The following is a 17890-nucleotide window of genomic DNA, read 5'->3' as shown; positions in this document are numbered from 1 at the left end:
AACAAAGATAGTTATATGTATATGTAATCAAATCAGTTGATCCTTGTACAATATATTATGAAGACGTAACTGTTTTAACCTAATCGTACAAAGTACAGTAAACTTCGTTCTTGAACATAAGAAATAAAGTAACGAGAATGAATATTTTCATGAAATCTCTTACGTCAATAGTAAGCGAAAATATACATCATATTAAACAATAATTATGCTATTATTATTAAATCAACTAATTAATATCGTAACAACGCATAATTTAAGGTTAAACCTGAATACTTTGTAAAAAGTATTTCGACAAGTTGTGCAAGATATAAAGATGAAGTAGAAGACATAGTTCATCCGCTAGGTCATGAACCAAATATACCGCCGTATGTTGAACGTAATGCAGAGAATATAGACGTTAAGAAAGCTAGGTAATAACAAAACTATCAATTAACATGAAATTATAATTTCGAAATACTTTAGTTATTTTCTTTTACAGGCTAATCTATCAATCACGTAAACGTGGTATGTTGGAAAATGGTCTTCTTTTAAGTACGTTTGCTAAGAAATATTTATCTAAATTTAATGATGAACAATTACAATTATATGATCGTCTTATAAATTTACCATCAAACGATTGGGATATATTTTACTGGGCTACAGGTGCAAAGCCTACTCCACCTGAATTTGACAACGAAATTATGGATTTATTAAAAAAACATATAAAAAATGAAGACCGTCAATCAAGAATAATGCAACCAGCATTATAAATACTATATTATTTAGTCTAAAAATTCTTGATGTTTTAATTTTAAATTGTAGCTTCATTAAAAAAATTACATTAGTGTAATAAAGTATTATTTATTCGTTTAAATAGTGAATACTTCTTTTGAGAGTATGTATATATGTAGATACATAAAATTTATCATAAATATGACCTAAATCGATATATATATATATATATATATATATAAGTATTTTGATTGATAAAAAATGTGAAAATTATTTTCTAATATTTTTGTGTGCATTTAAATCTACACATAATTTTTTAAACTCATTTTTAAAAATAAATCATTTTATTACAAAACTTCGTATTTATACATGTTCTTTGAATACTTGTTACAAAAATGATACATGATACTGTTGCATTATTTTGACTTTTAAAATCCTGGTTTATATTCCGATTTACATAGAACAGTCACAATCTCGCCAACACGCCTATAAACACAAATATATAATACAAAGGAGTGTATTAACCAAACTGCACATATCTATGTGGATTTGACAGATATTCTTTTTTTTGGGTAAAATTGACAAGTCCTGGTCCTTTATTTGAAGTTGTGCTTTTTGCTTTTGTTGTAGCAGCTTTTTTTTTCCATGTACTGTCAATGTAACAAACAATTAAAATAATGTAATGTTAATAATAATAAGTTGAATAAATTTTATCCTAGTATACAGACGCTTCTGTGAGTCATTGCATATCTGTATCTTACCTTGATGTAGCCCGCTTGAACTTTTTAGCATTATTTCGGTAATTGCCTTTACCTTTGCGCTTCCTACCGCCGGATCTATTACATTTATCGGAATAAGTAGAAGCGCTATCATTCCACGTATCGTTATCATCATCATCGTTACTATCAGATTTTTCCTCACTTAATAGTACTGCAAATAATGATATTAAAAATATTATTATTATTAATAAATGCAGAGTATTCCATTTTGATTAATGCACGGAATTATTTCTCTTTATTCTTTTTTAGAAAAATGTTTCATTGCAATATAAAAAAAATACTACATATACACGTTTAATCGATTATAATGTAATGGTATTTTACCATATTTTTCTGCAGCATATTTTTGCGTTATATCCAACAAAGCTTTTCCATACTTTTCAAAGTTTGCTTTGGTAACATGTGGTATTTGTAACATAGCTTCCTCACTGTCTGGAAGTTTTTGACTCATAGCTCTGATTGCTATCATATTCATAACGGAGGATGCTGAAATATCGAGCGCTCCAGCAATTCCTTTTATTATTTCCATTAATTCCTTGTAACAACGATCTTGTAATTCCAAAACAACTTTATCAATTTTCTTTGTAACTGTGGACACCGTTGCCACTGCAGTAGAACTGTTGTTTGACGACCTCATAGGAATCAAAACCTATTGTAAGCACAATTTATAGTATTGTACATATATTATATTTCACTTTCATTAAGCAAAATCAATTGTTTATACGTATATCGTTTTTACCTTTACATCCTGTTTGGTCATAAGTTCACTAGCATTTGGACCAATTTTTAGATAGGCGCAAGCAATGTCATTATTGATATACATTTGTTCTTTTAAATACTCTTTAAGTACCATATAATGCAATAGACGTTCTATATCGCCTCTATTCCACGATCTTCCAAGACCATACAAAGGAAGCTTAGTAAGGCCTATACAAATATTTAGTAATTATATTCCGTATTATATAAAAGAAAAATAATCGTATAAATGTTATATACAAAATTGTATCTTATACCTGATTCCCTAATTTTCTTGAGGTCGCTTCCTTTAAAAATATCTGTAAGAAATACTAATGTAAGATTGCATTGTTTCGTTTGATTAATATCACGTACAGCTTTCATAATTTGTTTCGCATGGTCTGTTGCGTCTAGCATAGTGAAATCATCCTAAAAAGTTTTATATAATTTTATAAAATATTCATATAGAAAACAATTGTAATCATCACAAAATATGTCATTTTAAATTTCACTCACTTTATTTCTACAATTATCACACGATGTTGCTTTATTAGCAATGCATTGTTCTCGACTGAACACTTCCCCAAAATAATTCAGTTGCAATGTTCTACGACAATCTGTTTTATTTTCACAAAATGATACCATTTTAAACAAATTATCCATATGAGTTTTCAGTACAGCAGGGGTTGCGTTGTTATCTATCTCAATCAGTTTCCTTATTCTATGCATATCAGCGTAATTATAAAATAAGATACAGTCTGCATTCTCTCCATCGCGACCAGCGCGACCACTTTCTTGATAATAACCTTCAATGGATTTCGGAAGAGCAGCGTGTATTACAAAACGCACATTTGGTTTATCAATACCCATTCCAAATGCTATTGTTGCGCAGACAACTTTAATCTAGAATTTGTTGTACTATATAATCATATATATTCTAAAAAAATATAAACGTAGCTATTTAATTTACAAAATTTGTATACTTCTTCTGAAATCCAACGACTTTGAATATCACTTCTACTATTATCTGTTAGCCCAGCATGATAACTTAATGCTCGGATACCATTTTTCTTCATTTGCATTGCATATTGGTCACAATCTTTTCGAGATAGACAATAAACAATACCGCAATCACATTTATATTTCGCTTTTATCATAGCTATAACTTCGTCTGAACAATTTTTCCCCTTCTTTGCAATTATACTATACCTTAAATTGGGTCTATTAAAGCTTGACATGAACCTGGGAAACAAATCTTTTATTGCAACTGATAATATTAATATCTATATAGTTACATACCATTTTGGCATGGTAAGACCTAATTGATGCAATATGTCGGTTCTAACTCTTGGAGTAGCTGTTGCTGTTAGAGCAATTGTCGATACTTTAGGATAATTTTCTCTGAGACATTTTAATTTTTTATAATCAGGTCGAAAATCATGACCCCATTGACTTACACAGTGTGCTTCGTCAATAACAAACCTTGCCAATAATTCTCTTTCGTATAATGTAGTTAAAAGATTGCACAATTTTTGAGATGCAGATATCTTTTCTGGTGTTACATACAATAATTTCAGAGCAGGTTCTTTTTTTGAAAGTTCTCTATATATTCCCTCTGCTTGATTGTCACTTAATGCACTAGACATATGTGCTGCTGGAATCTATATAAAATTTATTCCTGAATTACAATTGAGTCGTAATATACAGAAACATAAAATGTAGTATTTGAAAAATCTTACATCAAGAGACGTGAGCTTTTGAACTTGATCAAGAATAAGGCTTTTCAATGGGGAAATTACAAGCGTTACACCAGGCAATAAAAGTGCTGGTAGCTGATAGCATAAGGATTTTCCTCCTCCAGTTGGCATTAAAACAAAACAGTCAAATCCCAATAGTGCAGCGTTAATTGCTTGCAACTGATTTGGTCTGAATGAATATAATCCAAATGTTTGTCTAAAAACCTAAACAATCAGAGAATACATTTGTAATATTCACGATAATTTATTAACAATTGGTACATAAAGATTTAAACTGTGAGTCGAAAACGTTCTATTATGATGAAGTGCTTTAAAAAAAAGTAAAATGTTTTACCTTTAACATTTCCCGTGAATGAGGATATGTTAAACTGTCAAATTCACCACTGATACCATCATTTTTATAATTTCCAGTAAAAATTCCTATTTCAATATTTGTTTTAGATTTTTTTTGTTCTTTGTCATCTTTGTTACTAATACTCTTAGTGTCTTGGATAATCATTGTTTCAAATCCTACAAATTTAAATTAAAAACATATAATAAATACATAAATAAGAAAAATAAATTCACATCACAATTAAGATTTACCAGATGAATTCAAACTCGACTTTATGTTACAATCATTATTTAATGCTGGAAACTGTTCAAGTTCTTGTGTTAAACAGTCAACTATGTCTTCAGAATATGAGTTATCATCTATAATAATTTTATAATTACATAATAAAATGTTATGGCGCATAAATTATTAAATATAGCCATACATTATTAAACGGTTTACCATGAACACCTAAGGTATTGCTCCAATTATTTTGAGTGTTTCCATATTTGAACTTGTCACTGATTCGATAGTTTTCCTTTCTTTCCTGTACAGCGCATGTATTTTCATTACTTTCAATTTTTTCCGATTTATATAGACTATTAACAGTTGTATGTGCATTAGAACTAGAAATTGTCTCTTCAGCATTGGTGGCTCTAGATTCTTCTTCTTTCTTCCACAGTTCTCCTATCCGCTTAGAAACTTCTGTATCTAAAGTTGCTTTAATAGGTCTCTTCAATTGAAATGTACCTTTCTTACTTTGAACTACAGAATCGTTTGATTTAGTCTGAATGGGAGAACAATGTAAATTTCTATTGTATTTCTGTTCCTTTTCTTCCAATCCGTTCTTTTTTTGCAAGGGTGGACAAAATTCTTTTATTATTGGTGAAAGTGTGCTATTCTGTTCTATGATGTTATCAAAGTTTGTTTCTGTATTGGTGGAATTAATGGTAGACATAATGAAACTGTCATTATCCGATATACTTAAAATTGATTGTTGATTTAAATTTTCTGTTATTTTAGATAATGTTGAACTGTTTGTAATTTCACATAACTTTTCGTTAACAGGCATTTGATTTTCATTCGCTTGTACATGCATTAATTTCGTCTTAATCAAACGTATTTTTGCTTTAACATGCTGATATAAAATTTTAAAATCTTGAAATGTACGCGTATTGAAATTTGGAAACTTTTCTAAGACAGGTAATGGAATTTGATCTAAAGCATTATAACACTTTTCTAGAATTTCTATTTGAAAATCTTTCAAATGCTTGTATCTGTCTTCTAATTTATCTTTCGTGACCTATAAAATATTTAATTATGTTACATATAATTGATACACTAACGATAAATGTCATTGATTATATACACTGTTGCTCACAAACATTGGAATACTTCATCAGGTACTGAATACTTACAGGTACTGAAGACATTATAGATCTCTCTTTTGCAGATTGTATCCAAGGGTCCAACTGTTTTCCCAAACCTAAAGGTTTTAAGTTTAACTTAAAATCTGGTCCAACCCATTCTTTTTTAGGAGTCACTTGGGGGCTCTTCTTAGAATCTGGACTATAACTATCAGAATCAGATATCACAATATTTTCTTTTCTTTTAGTCCTCATATACTTTTTCGGAGTTCTTGGGCAATCACTTTCTGTTGTATTATTTTCAATTTCTGCTTTTAAGACATCACTTTGAGGTGATATCAGCAAAGATGTATTAGTAACTACATTATCTTCTTTGTTAATAGATGAAGAACAATAACTGGATACAGATTCTTGAATACTATCATTAATTATTATCTTCATATTCTTTCTATTTAAACTCAAACATGGTTTTACTTCTTCATTATCTTCACTATCCGATGATAGAAGAAATTTAATTTTTGATTTTTGTGTATTTTTAAACATTGAAAGTTTTGGTATGTATTCATCAACTGCCAATGTTTTCTCTTCCATGGAATCTTCATGTGATACTTTCAAATTGTTATTGCTTGTCTTTATAGGAGTCTTCAGTAACGAATCCTCAGAACTATCCTAAAACATGTTCATTGCATCACATTAGATTCTATAATATATCTTTTTTATAGATAATAAGAAATTTTCTTACAATAGATATAATGGACGTTCTAGAATTTGTTTCCAATTTTTCGGTATTGTGAGACTCATAATTGATAGATGTATTTTCATTTAACTGTGAATTTATATCTGATGATATACTGTAACAATAAAATGTTATTTATTTTATTTTTCAAAAAATATATCTTGAAAATATCCAACAAAGCCTAAATAAATGGATTATTAACAGAATATATTATGTAGATATTTTCCGTACCTGGTTTGTATGTTACGTTTACTTTTAAATCTTTCAAGAAATCCTTTAAATGTAGGTTGTATTTCAGTTCGACTAAGAGGAACTTTCTTCGACATTTTGTTGAAATTTTAGCAATCATTAAAGTAATTATTAATCTTAAAAATACATTATAAATAAAAAATTAGAACACAACACTGAACACAATGTACGATGATCGAATAAGGTAATTAACGATTTTCCAAGGGTACATCTTTTGCAACAGTACGTGTTTTTCAAAATATGCAATATAATTAGATTCGTTACTTTCGGATGCGAATTATACAGAGCACAAAATACAATGTCTTAATTATGTAAAATGATGTACTATTTTAATAAATTTCACATAATTTTCTTGTAAACACTGTTTCATCCTTTGCATTCTAGGCGCCAAACATTAATTGAGATAGCACTGATAGCAAATACTGTCTTAATCTGAAGTTAGCAAAACCATAGAATACTAAATATACAGAAGTTTCATTCAATGGTGTCGAGTGAATTTCTGTATCCAACATTATTATATGGCAAAACTAAACTGATTGAAAATATTCTATATTTTAAAACGGACACTTCATAGTTTAAGAAAATAATTAAATAGAATTATATATATGTCATATAAAATAAAGAAAAAAAAGAAAACGAATTATGCATCTCATAAAAGTATTCATACACTAAGTACGAAAATCTAGTAAATTTTTTTTATATTATTGTTGGAATTCCTCCATTAATCTTTTGATTATGTCGTCATAACTCATAACTTTGTTATTCAATTCTTCGTTACATTTATTCGAATTTACTGTTAAAAAGATTGCAAAAGAGACGTAATACTGTTTATTTTTAGGTTCAGACGCGTGCTTACGTGTCTGGACTAATGTTGCATGTTCACTTAACGTAAAATTGTGCAATTTGATGCTATGTGTATTTATTAAAGTTATCAATTTTTGTTTAAAGATTTCTTGTAAATATGTCTAACAACAAAGAGGAAAAACAGTAAGTTTGCACCATTAACACTAAACGTTCAATCTATATGCAATAAATGATGGAAAAATTATAATAGCATTGTTTATATAAAGCCACTGTTATAAACAATTTTAGGTATGGTTTAATTTTACCTAAAAAACAACAACCTGTGGCACCAAAAGCTAGCAATATATTTGCAGATGACAATGAGTCGGATGAAGAAGATGCTCCTGATTGGATTAAAAGAGTTCTTAAAGCAGAAGAGGCAAAAAATAAAATTAAAAAACAAACCAGGTTAAATATGCAGAAAGCCTTAAAGGAAAACCCAACAATATATCAATATGATGAAGTATACGATGACATGGAACGTACAAAAAGTCAGTTAAAAGAAACCAAGGATGAGAAGAAGAAACCAAAATATATTCAAAACCTTTTGAAAGCAGCCGAACGAAGAAAACGAGAGCAAGAACACAGAATAGAAAGAATGGTACAAAAGGAACGAGAAGCAGAAGGAGCATTGTTTGCAGACAAAGAAAGTTTTGTTACTTCCGCATATAGGGCAAAATTAGAAGAATTTAAAAAACTCGAAGAAGAAGAATCTAGGATGGATAGACTGGAGGCTATTGGAGATGTTAGAAAACAACAAGATATGTCAGGGTTCTATAGACATTTATATGAACAGACTGTTAAAAGTTCAGAAGAATCTGAAATTACAAATAATATAGACAAAGATAAAACTAATGTATATAGTACAATAGAAAGTGTAAATAAGGAAACAAGTACAATAACATCAAATACAGAACAAATTATAAATAAAAATACAAAAAGGAGCAGACAATACAGACAGAGAATAGTGGAAGAAGAAAGTGATACAGATACTGAAACATCACAGATGGTAGAGAATAAAACAAATATTTCTTTATCTGAAAATCATAAGGATGTTGAAATGGAAAATGTAGCAGAGTCTGACAATGACAGACCAAAGCAACAAATTGAAGATGCTGAACATAGTAAAACACAAAATAAAGTTACAACAGAAAATACCTTAAATAGAAAAGGTGTTGCAGATGTGTCAAAAAATTGTGAGAATGATGACAAAGAAGATGGACCTAAAATAACTGCAAAAGCAAAGATAGAGGCAGAAAAAAGAGAAAGATTTAAAATTTGGGAGAAAAGAACCGTTGGACCTGTATTTGAAGCAGCAGTACAACGATACTATGCAAGAAAATGTATGAAATTATCTGCTACATAGCCAGTTATAATTTGTACAAACATATTTAAAATGATTTCTAATTAATTTTGCTATTATTTTTTTAGAAAACTGTATTTAAATTATAGGGTATACATTTTTTTTTAATTATAATCATACTGTACAAATTAAAAAATACGTACAAAACTTAGTATTAACATGTTAATGAACTGTATTAATACAATACATTCTGTACAAATGTGCATAATCAATGTAGATGAAACTTTATAAAGTAATTTTATAAATTGGAAATTACAATAAACATAATTTGATGTTAGACCATTACTATAGCACGCGTAATTGCTTTCCACAACATTGGTACGTATATACCGATAAAACTTCATACAAACATAAATGTTTTTTATCAGTTTGAACTATTTTCAGTACTGTAAAGAAATTTTGATTATATAAAAGGAATCGTTACATTCAAAATGCTTACAAAATTTTCTATACAAATATTATAATGCTATTGTTTTTGCAAGTAAAATAAATAAATAAAAGTATACTGTTTTTATATAATTTATAATCCCTAAATAATATTAAATCTAAACAATATAAATGTTCTTTGTTATATAAATTTTAAATTTAGCTAGATGAAATTAATTTTGGCTCCATGTGTCCAGTATCACCATAAGTTAATAATGTTACTCTGCCACTAGGATAAACAGTGATCCATGTAATACTTGCATGATTTAAACCCATGCGCATCCAACCTTCGGGTGGAAATTGCAATGCTCTGAAATAAATAAAAAGTTGAAAGAAACATATTTTTACATCAGTATATAAATAATATACAGAAAAGTAATTTACCGGCATACAAAATATCTAATAACATTTGCATGACATACAATGATAGTGTAAGAATCTTTTTCTTGACTGGGATCTGCACGATGAAAATATTTCCTAAATGCAGCTTCTATTCTAGGTCCATCTTCATAAAACTAAAATATATTAATTTACGTAATATCAAAATTTTTAAATAGTAAGAGGTTTTATGTAATACACCTACATAGATTTCTGACTTCCAACGACCGATTGGTGGCTCAGGTGGTATAGGTGCACCTTCAACAAGAAATGCATCATCTTTTACAGCTAAATTCTTAATATTTTCTTCTATAATTTTAGCAGTTTCTTGAGCTCGGGTCATTGTAGATCGTATAATCTGAGTGTATGGTAAACCTAACTCTTGTAATCTTCTTCCTGTTGCTTCAGCCTGTCGTCTACCTTTGTGTCATTATGAAAATTTTTTATTTTAATAACTTTTCTATTGACTTTAAATTTATTTTCTATTTAACTAGCTATTTTCTATTTACTAGCTTTTATATACGTGTATAGTTATTAGCAAATCAAGGTAGATATTACACGCACATATATATATATATATATATGTATGTATATATGAAACACTGACCACGGTCTGTAAGTGTTCTATCAGAATCTGTTTTGCCTTCAATATTATATTGTCCATGACGAATTAAAAGTATATGCCGAATGGCTTTTGCTTTTTTCACTGACAATTCTTGGTTGTATGCATTTTCATCTGAAATGCTATTTCCTTTCATTGGCTTCACTAAGCTTCTTGGATCTCGTCTATAAATACAATTATAAGCAAACTACATTAAAAATAAATAAAACATGTTTTGTGCAAATAATTAAATACTAAATAAACATATTTAAAAATAATGAAATATAAAAATACAATTATGTATGAGTAGGAGAATGAAAAATACATACTAAGTATATATAAATGTATTTATAAATATGTTGATAAAATTAATATTCTCATGTACAAATAATTTTTATTTAACGATTTCATTTACGTAGACAATAATTTTATATTAAATATTCTCATATATTAACATGAAGTTATTATTTCCCATTTAACGTGAAAAGACATAAAAATCTTAAAATTTTGAGCATAAATTTACTTAAAAAAAAAAGTAATGTAAAAATGTTTCATTCACGATTATTTATAATTTGAGTCTTGATTTCGTATCAATACTAAATTATAAAGACACTCTTAGTTTTTATCAATAATAATGGCAAAGTGTATAACCTATCCCAATTATGATCCCACTTGACCGAAGGGGTTACATTTGTCGTCCAGGAATTGTGCACCTGTAAATATTCTTTGTTACCATAAATATTCCAATAAAATAATGTTACACCACCTAACGCGCTCAACCCTGTAGCCCATTTTTTAAAAATTGAACTTGCAGACATCGTTACCACGCTTAAACAATACTGTTACAATTCAAATACTGTGATTTTTCATATCAATGAATCTAAACAAGTTCCCTAGTACTTCAATGTTTGGTTCTCCTTTATTATTACGTTACAATTCCATTATCAAGCAGAATTCTAGATTATTTCAATGTCATGTTTTAATTTATATTTAATTATTAAAATATTCTAACATTCTCTGTATTATACAAATTTATGGTTATTTACTTAAATTCAGTTTAAAACTAAGTGGATATAAATAACAAATCGTCACGTGATCGAAATTCTATTGGTTCACTACATCAACACATTATTCTAGCCAGGGATTATAGATGTGACGCTCAATGAATCAAAATACAAAATGACGCAACAAACAATTAAAAGACCGTTGACAACCGAATTAAATGCTGTAAAAGCAAATATAAGCAAGATATCATATATTTTATAGTTGACATTCCCAACAACTTTCCCTCTTACGGCAAAAATTTTGTATTATATAGTTGGTATTTTAAATTAGTCTGCTTTAGGGATAACGGATCCATACATATTTTATCAGAGATGCCAGATTCAGCACCCGGTGCCTTACTCACGCATACCAGATCACGCGTACGTGAGCTCGTGGAGTTTCGGAAAGTAGACAAAGGCAAACTCTCTTTCTCGATTCTCCGAAGCTACATGAAGTAATCTCTGACCGCCTCGTAGGAGTCGAGAGAGCCGCAAAAGTTGCGTAGAATAGTTCGTTATTTTCAACGATAGATGGCGCTTACTTCCCGACCTCAAAACCTCTGGTGCTAAAACGTCCAAGTTTGTCGTGGAATAGTTCGTTATTTTCAACGATAGATGGCGCTTATTTCCCGACCTTAAACCCTCTGGTGCTAAAACGCCCAAGTTTGTCGAGAAATCCATCTAGCGTCTACGATAAGAACTATTCCACGACAAACTTGGGCGTTTTAGCACCAGAGGGTTTGAGGTCGGGGAAATAAGCGTCATCTATTGTTGAAAGTAACGAACTATTTCACGCAACTTTTGCGGCTCTCTCGACTCCACGAGGCGGTCCGAAATTGTATGAGCGCACATATGTATATTATTAATACGATTTTTCGAAATCAAAATACTTTAAGATTGAAAATTAATGAATTAAAATGAGAGTATGCGTCATTTTGCCTTTGTTGGGTTTCCGAAACTCCACGAGCTCACGTATGCGTGATCTGACATAGTGTGAGAGAGCACCTTCGGTGCCTTTCTGGCATCTCTGTATTTTATACATTGGGGAACAGTAATGTCAGTAATTATATTCTATCATAATACAGCGTACATTAAGAAATCATATACAAAATTTGAAGTTTAAATTTATTAAAAAAAAAGGTAAGATAAGAAATAAAATAGAACAGAACAATATTGAAAAATTTACTAAAATCTTTATTTTTGCAACTACACTCATTTTATGGATTAAGTATTATTAAATAATGTTTAGTATTAAAACATTTTGCTTTTATGTCATAATGCTACGGTAATATGAAATCCAGTCTTCATTTATTTTAATTTATTAATAACTATTATTTTAAATAGTGTGTCTAATTATATTTTAACATGTGTACAGGAATTACTTAAAACACAGTATAATATCATATGCATGATTTTAAATAGAATTCTGTCTTCCCTACGAGATGTTACTTTTAATCATACATTACATCTATAACAACATTTGCAGTTTTTATTGATATGTATCTCGTAAAAGATTACCATCTTTATCTTTAAGGCGTACTCTGCCATTCGAATATTGTGTTTCTTGAGTACCATCAGGATAGATGAATTTAACAGTACCATCAGGATATTCTCGCCTCTAAAATAGAAAAGATCAGTTATACAAATGTACATATAGAATGGCCCTTAGTTATAAATAATTCAAATTTGTTTCATCTTCACTCACTGGAATAGTTTTTGATATCTAACAATATAATTTTTATATGTTATAATCTTGATCAAATAACAAGAGAATGTATTACATAGAATTTGAAATTTAATATTATAACTCTATTTTGTGAGACAAATAAATTTTCATAAAACGACTGATTTCTTTATTTCCTATTTAAAGTTATTATGTCTACATGTTATTATTTATTACCTTATGAGCTTTAGTATGTATTTCTCGTTGTCCATTTGGTAAAGTAAGAATTTTTTCTCCATTAGTAAAAGTTTGAATTAATGTTCCATTTGGTAATGTCCAGTTTTCAGTACCATTGGATTCTAAAACTCGTATTGAACCATCTGGAAAAGATACTTCTACCATACCACTATGCGAACGTCTTTCTACTTGACCACTGTATAATAACAAAAATGTTATTTTATAGATAATTAAATATCAGAAATTATGATACATATGAAATTAAATGTAGTAACTTACTCAGCAAATTCTAAAATCTCTAAGCCATCTGGCATTGTTATATGCCATGTACGAGTTGATGCATAGAAGTATTTTACTTCTCCATTTTTATTAGTTTCGCGAACATCTCCATTATAATATATCAACTTAGTTAAACCTTGATCAGGAAAGATTTTTTTTACATTTCCATTTGGATACCAGTACTCAACACGTCCATCCGGATGTTGAATTTGTCTTATACCTTGTTTATCAATGTTAGAGTTACTTTGGCAAGATGAAGGCATACTTTTCATATATACGCTTGATGATATTTTATCAGATGGTATTGGTATTAATTTTTGATTATGGTTTTCATGAGACACTTTAGTAGGGGATATTATATGTACATTTTCATTTTGTACATGTATTTGAACATTGTTATTTGGATTGATATGATGTGTAAAAAGTGCAACATCAGTGTCTGTACTTGATTTTTTAGAATCATCTTCAATGTAATTTATTGTTCTGCTTAATTTTTTTAACTCATTACTTAAATCAGGTATAGATTCATTAAAATTTTCTGAAGTACAAGGTTGTTCTTGGATGTCTGTTAAATCAGATGTTGCTTCTTTAATTAAATTTTCATACAAATTACGTTTTTTAACATTTTCCATGCTTGTCCGACATTTCCCTAAATTTTCATTCATAACATTCTTATTACTGTTGCAATTATATTCATCTTGTTTTACATTTTGAGTATCAATCATGTCAGTTATGTTATTTATCATTGATTTTACCAATTTATGATCACTGTCGTCCGACAATGAATTATTATCCTTTTTACTTTCTTTAAATTGCATATTAAGTTGTTTATTAATTTGATGAATTGACTTTGTATTTGAGAAAGTTCCAGATTTTCCCTTATTTCTAATATTTCCTTTCTTCGAATTTTGTAATTTCTCAATTTCTTGTTTCAATTTTGAATTCTCCATTTTTAATATTCTCACTTGACACTTATGTCTGGATTGTGCAGCATTCCATCTACTTTCTTTTAGATGTATTTCGTCCTGTAATTTTTCTAATTCTTGTTTCAAATTTTGCATTTCTTGCCTTTCTAATTTACTTTGTTGAGCTTTCTCTTGTGCATCTCTCATTCTACTTTCTAATGCAGTTTTTTCCCGAACTAGTTTTTTTCTTTCTTCTTGTAAACGATCTTCCGCTTGTTTTTTATTATCTTCAAAAGTTTTTTCCTTTTCTGCATATTCCTTATGTAAAGATCTGTGATCTTCTTGTAATTTTTTTCGTTGAATAGATAAAGCTGTATTTTCTTTACGAAATATATTAATCTCTTGTTCAAGCTCCAGAAGACGATTTTTTAAAAGTTCTGACTTGAAAATGGTTTCATTCATTTTTTCTAAATTTTCTTCAATTTTCTGATCTTCGATTATAGATACATTATTATAACTATCTACACAATTATCTATTTTTCTACTATTATGTTTTTCTATACATTTCTCTGGTTTTTCAGTATTATGAGAATTATTAGTGCCCTGTGATGTTACATTTTTTTTATTATGTTCATTTAAAATACTTTGTTCATTATCATTATTAAGAAACTGATCAGTAGTGTCTGAGAATTCTAAATCATTGTTATGATAAACATGTTGATGTATATCTTTATTATAATTAAAATCATTCTTTTGTTTCATACTACCAATATTTTTTACCTTATAATTTAATTCTTCTATGTTACATTGCTCGAGCTCAAATTTGAAATTATTATTTTGTGTTTTATCTTGCATCATTGCAGATGATTGTGATACTTCAAATGGCATTCGTATCGTTTCGGTATCGGACATTTCCGGAGTTAAACGGTCATCATTCCATACTTTTTCATCACAGAAATTTTGCATTGTCACTGATTCGGTTGATATAGTAGATGTGTCTGTTAATCCAATAGTTTTGTACTCATTATATTCAGAAAATCTAACATGAAGACTAACGTCCACATCATCCTCAACATTAGAAATATTATAAAAGTTTTGTTCATTATGTGTCGATTGAACTTGGTTTTTTAAAGAAGCATGTCCGTTTATACTCCTATCTATTTTATTGTTTTCTTTACCATTTTGCAAAGGATCTATACTTTTATGCGTATTATGTAAAATTTTATTATGTTTCATTAAGGATGAATGTAACTCCATTTGATTCATAAGAGGATTTAAATCACAATAAGAATTATTACTTTTATTAGTAGTTGTACATATGTAAGCATTAGGCTTCAGGACTGGCAAATCCTTAGAATTTTTAATTATTGGACTAGTGTGTTGTTTTATATTAACCATGTGGTTATCTGAATTAATACATCCTCTTTTCTTTTTGAATGGTGTTGATTGTTGTAAAAATGCAACAACTGTACTAGATGTAGAACAGAAGCTAGAATTCTCAGCTTTTTCTTCTAACAATTCAAATATTCTTACTTCCTCCATTTCTTTTTGTGTTCCTGAATGAAAATCCGAAGTATTTAATTCAACATTATTCTCAACTTCATTAATATAATTGTCCGATTGAATAAATGAAGTATTGGATTCAGACTTGCTGCGAATTTTCTTCTTTGGCAGTGGAACATTTTTTAAGCACAAATGTTTTTGTGATGAATTTGTACACTTCGTATTTTTTGTTAATTGTACATTTTTGGAAGTTCGATTAGTATTATTATATTTAGTTTTGTTCTTAGAGTGTTTAGAATCAGATTGTATACTAGCAGAAAATGATGCACTGCGTGATCTTTTTCTTATCTTAGGTAATTGTGTTTCTTGATTTAATTTAAACCTGGACAAACCTTCTCCTTTCCTTAAAAATGGTCTTTTTACTTTATATGCTGAATTATTATTAGGTTTTTCATAAGGTACATTTTCACAGTCTTTTAATCTTTCTTCTAGTAATGTATGGAAATCTTTTTTGGGAGAAGGGACTGGTATATCGTCGATGCAAATATTATTAATTGATGTTCTATTAGATGGCAATGGTATTACTCCATCTATAATAAATTGTTCTATTTCTTTCTTATGTTTTGGTGAAAGTATTGTTGAACTTTCAATAATTTTTGTATCAGATATTGGCTTGCCTTTGGATCGTTCCTTTCCATAACTATCAATATCAACTGCTTTTTTTAGTAATTTTTCATTAGGTAACTGTTGTTGAAAAATCGAATTTTCAAAATTATTTCCATCTTGACTAATATATGATTCATTATTATGTAACATTTCTGCACAATTTTCTTTGTTCTGTGATTCATTACGCACCACAATTAATACTTCATCGTCAGTTTCACTATTAACTTTAATTTTATTTGAATTATTTGTATGTTGCATACTTTCATCAAGATTAAGTTCTTGTAATGATATTTCAAGTACTTTATACACAGAATCTTGTTTCTGAGTTAATATCTCTCTTTGCATTTGTTGCTGTTTTAATAGTCGTTCTTGTTGCTCCAATTGCCATTGTTTTAATTTGTGTAAACGTTCAACTATAGTTGCTTCTAAATCCATTTTTTTAATAATATGTTACATATAATAAACTTAATGCATATAGTATTAAATTGAGTAAAATGTATATGTTTATCAATGATTAAAAGTTATCTATGCTTTGAAAACTAATCTACATATACATATAAATATACACATACATCAAAATACGAATGTAAATATACTGCAACATTATTAAATATATAGTTTTATAAATACCTTCTACAACTAATTTTATTAACTTTTTAACTCATGTTAAAATATTCTTTTTCTTTATTACACACAATGTATTAAGTATTAAAATTCATCTAAAACATACATTTAAAGTCAATGGTTACAGTTTACAAATTGACTTATAAGGTATTTTAATTGTTTAGTAGATATGTATATACTGCTTCAAATAAAAACAGATGTCAAAAACAAAAGAAAAACATATCTCAAATCAAATTTATTAAAGTAGTTTCTATATTTTCAAATTATCACACGAGACACTTGTTCTATTAAACCGTTTGACAGTTCAAAAATTATATATATATATATATATATATACACATTGCATACGATCTATCTAGTTAAATCTGACTGGAAACAATACGTTGATTGGTTACTTATAAAAACACCAACCAATGACAGCATTTCACAGAGACGCATGCTTATTCGTTACATTTAAAAAAGCAAGGTTATATATTTAAAATGTTGAATTTATACTATATATTCAAAAAAAATCGAGTGATCGGATAGTAACATTGTTTAATAAATAATTAGTATGTACATACCGATTGGCCGATCAAAAACTGATATTTAAAAATTGAAAATTTGAAAATTTATATTACGAAAAACTATAGAACAAAAAAATGTTATTTTATATATTTTTAAAAATATTAAAATGATTTTATTTAAGGTTGTTAAATTAGGCGAATCACTT

The 17890-nt window shown here is 28.4% G+C and overlaps 5 protein-coding genes across 7 annotated transcripts; 2 read left to right on the top strand and 3 right to left on the bottom strand.

The window, feature by feature from the left end:
• Nucleotides 1-38: 38 nt before the first annotated feature.
• Nucleotides 39-853, top strand: LOC143344601 (succinate dehydrogenase assembly factor 2, mitochondrial). Its single transcript, XM_076770802.1, has 3 exons — nucleotides 39-170; nucleotides 259-410; nucleotides 479-853. The coding sequence occupies exons 1-3, from the start codon at nucleotides 138-140 to the stop codon at nucleotides 747-749; spliced, it is 456 nt and encodes a 151-aa protein (XP_076626917.1). The 5' UTR covers nucleotides 39-137; the 3' UTR covers nucleotides 750-853.
• A 98-nt stretch (nucleotides 854-951) lies between these two features.
• Nucleotides 952-7044, bottom strand: Blm (Bloom syndrome helicase). The gene is made up of 15 exons (XM_076770736.1): nucleotides 6630-7044; nucleotides 6405-6513; nucleotides 5714-6331; nucleotides 4758-5598; nucleotides 4568-4675; nucleotides 4317-4492; nucleotides 3965-4186; nucleotides 3525-3886; nucleotides 3209-3467; nucleotides 2742-3128; nucleotides 2504-2654; nucleotides 2230-2417; nucleotides 1815-2139; nucleotides 1473-1641; nucleotides 952-1361 (listed from the first exon to the last, which is right to left on the bottom strand). The coding sequence occupies exons 1-15, from the start codon at nucleotides 6722-6724 to the stop codon at nucleotides 1232-1234; spliced, it is 4140 nt and encodes a 1379-aa protein (XP_076626851.1). The 5' UTR covers nucleotides 6725-7044; the 3' UTR covers nucleotides 952-1231.
• A 326-nt stretch (nucleotides 7045-7370) lies between these two features.
• LOC143341683 (nuclear speckle splicing regulatory protein 1) lies at nucleotides 7371-9139 on the top strand. Of its 2 annotated transcripts, none has more exons than XM_076764717.1 (2): nucleotides 7371-7634; nucleotides 7805-9139. In XM_076764717.1, exon 2 carries the CDS (start codon nucleotides 7906-7908, stop codon nucleotides 8854-8856), a length of 951 nt encoding a protein of 316 aa, XP_076620832.1. In that variant the 5' UTR covers nucleotides 7371-7634; nucleotides 7805-7905; the 3' UTR covers nucleotides 8857-9139. The 2 variants fall into 2 exon arrangements, with proteins under 2 accessions (XP_076620832.1, XP_076620822.1); XM_076764707.1 differs by having other exon boundaries at nucleotides 7740-9139.
• Nucleotides 9140-9277: 138 nt separating this feature from the next.
• Nucleotides 9278-11527, bottom strand: LOC143341693 (serine/threonine-protein phosphatase Pgam5, mitochondrial-like). Its single transcript, XM_076764729.1, has 5 exons — nucleotides 10910-11527; nucleotides 10265-10443; nucleotides 9863-10077; nucleotides 9664-9794; nucleotides 9278-9589 (listed from the first exon to the last, which is right to left on the bottom strand). The coding sequence occupies exons 1-5, from the start codon at nucleotides 11074-11076 to the stop codon at nucleotides 9439-9441; spliced, it is 843 nt and encodes a 280-aa protein (XP_076620844.1). The 5' UTR covers nucleotides 11077-11527; the 3' UTR covers nucleotides 9278-9438.
• A 604-nt stretch (nucleotides 11528-12131) lies between these two features.
• Nucleotides 12132-17549, bottom strand: Sas-4 (spindle assembly abnormal 4). Of its 2 annotated transcripts, XM_076766094.1 has the most exons (4): nucleotides 17185-17549; nucleotides 13481-16979; nucleotides 13202-13397; nucleotides 12132-12919 (listed from the first exon to the last, which is right to left on the bottom strand). In XM_076766094.1, exons 2-4 carry the CDS (start codon nucleotides 16897-16899, stop codon nucleotides 12791-12793), a joined length of 3744 nt encoding a protein of 1247 aa, XP_076622209.1. In that variant the 5' UTR covers nucleotides 16900-16979; nucleotides 17185-17549; the 3' UTR covers nucleotides 12132-12790. The 2 variants fall into 2 exon arrangements, with proteins under 2 accessions (XP_076622209.1, XP_076622198.1); XM_076766083.1 differs by lacking the exon at nucleotides 17185-17549 and having other exon boundaries at nucleotides 13481-17141.
• Nucleotides 17550-17890: the final 341 nt, after the last annotated feature.

The sequence above is a fragment of the Colletes latitarsis genome, chromosome 1 (genome assembly GCF_051014445.1).
Source record: "Colletes latitarsis isolate SP2378_abdomen chromosome 1, iyColLati1, whole genome shotgun sequence".
Lineage (NCBI taxonomy): Eukaryota > Metazoa > Arthropoda > Insecta > Hymenoptera > Colletidae > Colletes > Colletes latitarsis.
The sequence above is the reverse complement of the archived record's forward strand: the minus strand, read 5'-3'. Positions and strand labels throughout refer to the sequence as shown.

What these genes read in the sequence shown, in the direction of transcription:
- Sas-4 (XM_076766083.1), bottom strand. Translation starts at nt 16,989, where the DNA reads ATGGATTTAGAAGCAACTATAGTTGAACGTTTACACAAATTAAAACAA. An exon ending in GAGATTTTAGAATTTGCTGA is followed by an intron (nt 13,398 to 13,480) that starts GTAAGTTACTAC and finishes GTTATTATACAG; the next exon opens with TGGTCAAGTAGAAAGACGTT. An exon ending in TACATACTAAAGCTCATAAG is followed by an intron (nt 12,920 to 13,201) that starts GTAATAAATAAT and finishes TTTCTATTTTAG; the next exon opens with AGGCGAGAATATCCTGATGG.
- LOC143341693 (XM_076764729.1), bottom strand. Translation starts at nt 11,076, where the DNA reads ATGTCTGCAAGTTCAATTTTTAAAAAATGGGCTACAGGGTTGAGCGCG. An exon ending in TAGAACACTTACAGACCGTG is followed by an intron (nt 10,078 to 10,264) that starts GTCAGTGTTTCA and finishes AATGACACAAAG; the next exon opens with GTAGACGACAGGCTGAAGCA. An exon ending in GTTGGAAGTCAGAAATCTAT is followed by an intron (nt 9,795 to 9,862) that starts GTAGGTGTATTA and finishes AATATATTTTAG; the next exon opens with TTTTATGAAGATGGACCTAG.
- Blm (XM_076770736.1), bottom strand. Translation starts at nt 6,724, where the DNA reads ATGTCGAAGAAAGTTCCTCTTAGTCGAACTGAAATACAACCTACATTT. An exon ending in GTGATAATTGTAGAAATAAA is followed by an intron (nt 2,655 to 2,741) that starts GTGAGTGAAATT and finishes AAAACTTTTTAG; the next exon opens with GATGATTTCACTATGCTAGA. An exon ending in TTCAAGCGGGCTACATCAAG is followed by an intron (nt 1,362 to 1,472) that starts GTAAGATACAGA and finishes TTACATTGACAG; the next exon opens with TACATGGAAAAAAAAAGCTG.
- LOC143341683 (XM_076764707.1), top strand. Translation starts at nt 7,609, where the DNA reads ATGTCTAACAACAAAGAGGAAAAACA. An exon ending in AACAACAAAGAGGAAAAACA is followed by an intron (nt 7,635 to 7,739) that starts GTAAGTTTGCAC and finishes AAACAATTTTAG; the next exon opens with GTATGGTTTAATTTTACCTA.
- LOC143344601 (XM_076770802.1), top strand. Translation starts at nt 138, where the DNA reads ATGAATATTTTCATGAAATCTCTTACGTCAATA. An exon ending in TGAAATCTCTTACGTCAATA is followed by an intron (nt 171 to 258) that starts GTAAGCGAAAAT and finishes GCATAATTTAAG; the next exon opens with GTTAAACCTGAATACTTTGT. An exon ending in ATAGACGTTAAGAAAGCTAG is followed by an intron (nt 411 to 478) that starts GTAATAACAAAA and finishes TTTCTTTTACAG; the next exon opens with GCTAATCTATCAATCACGTA.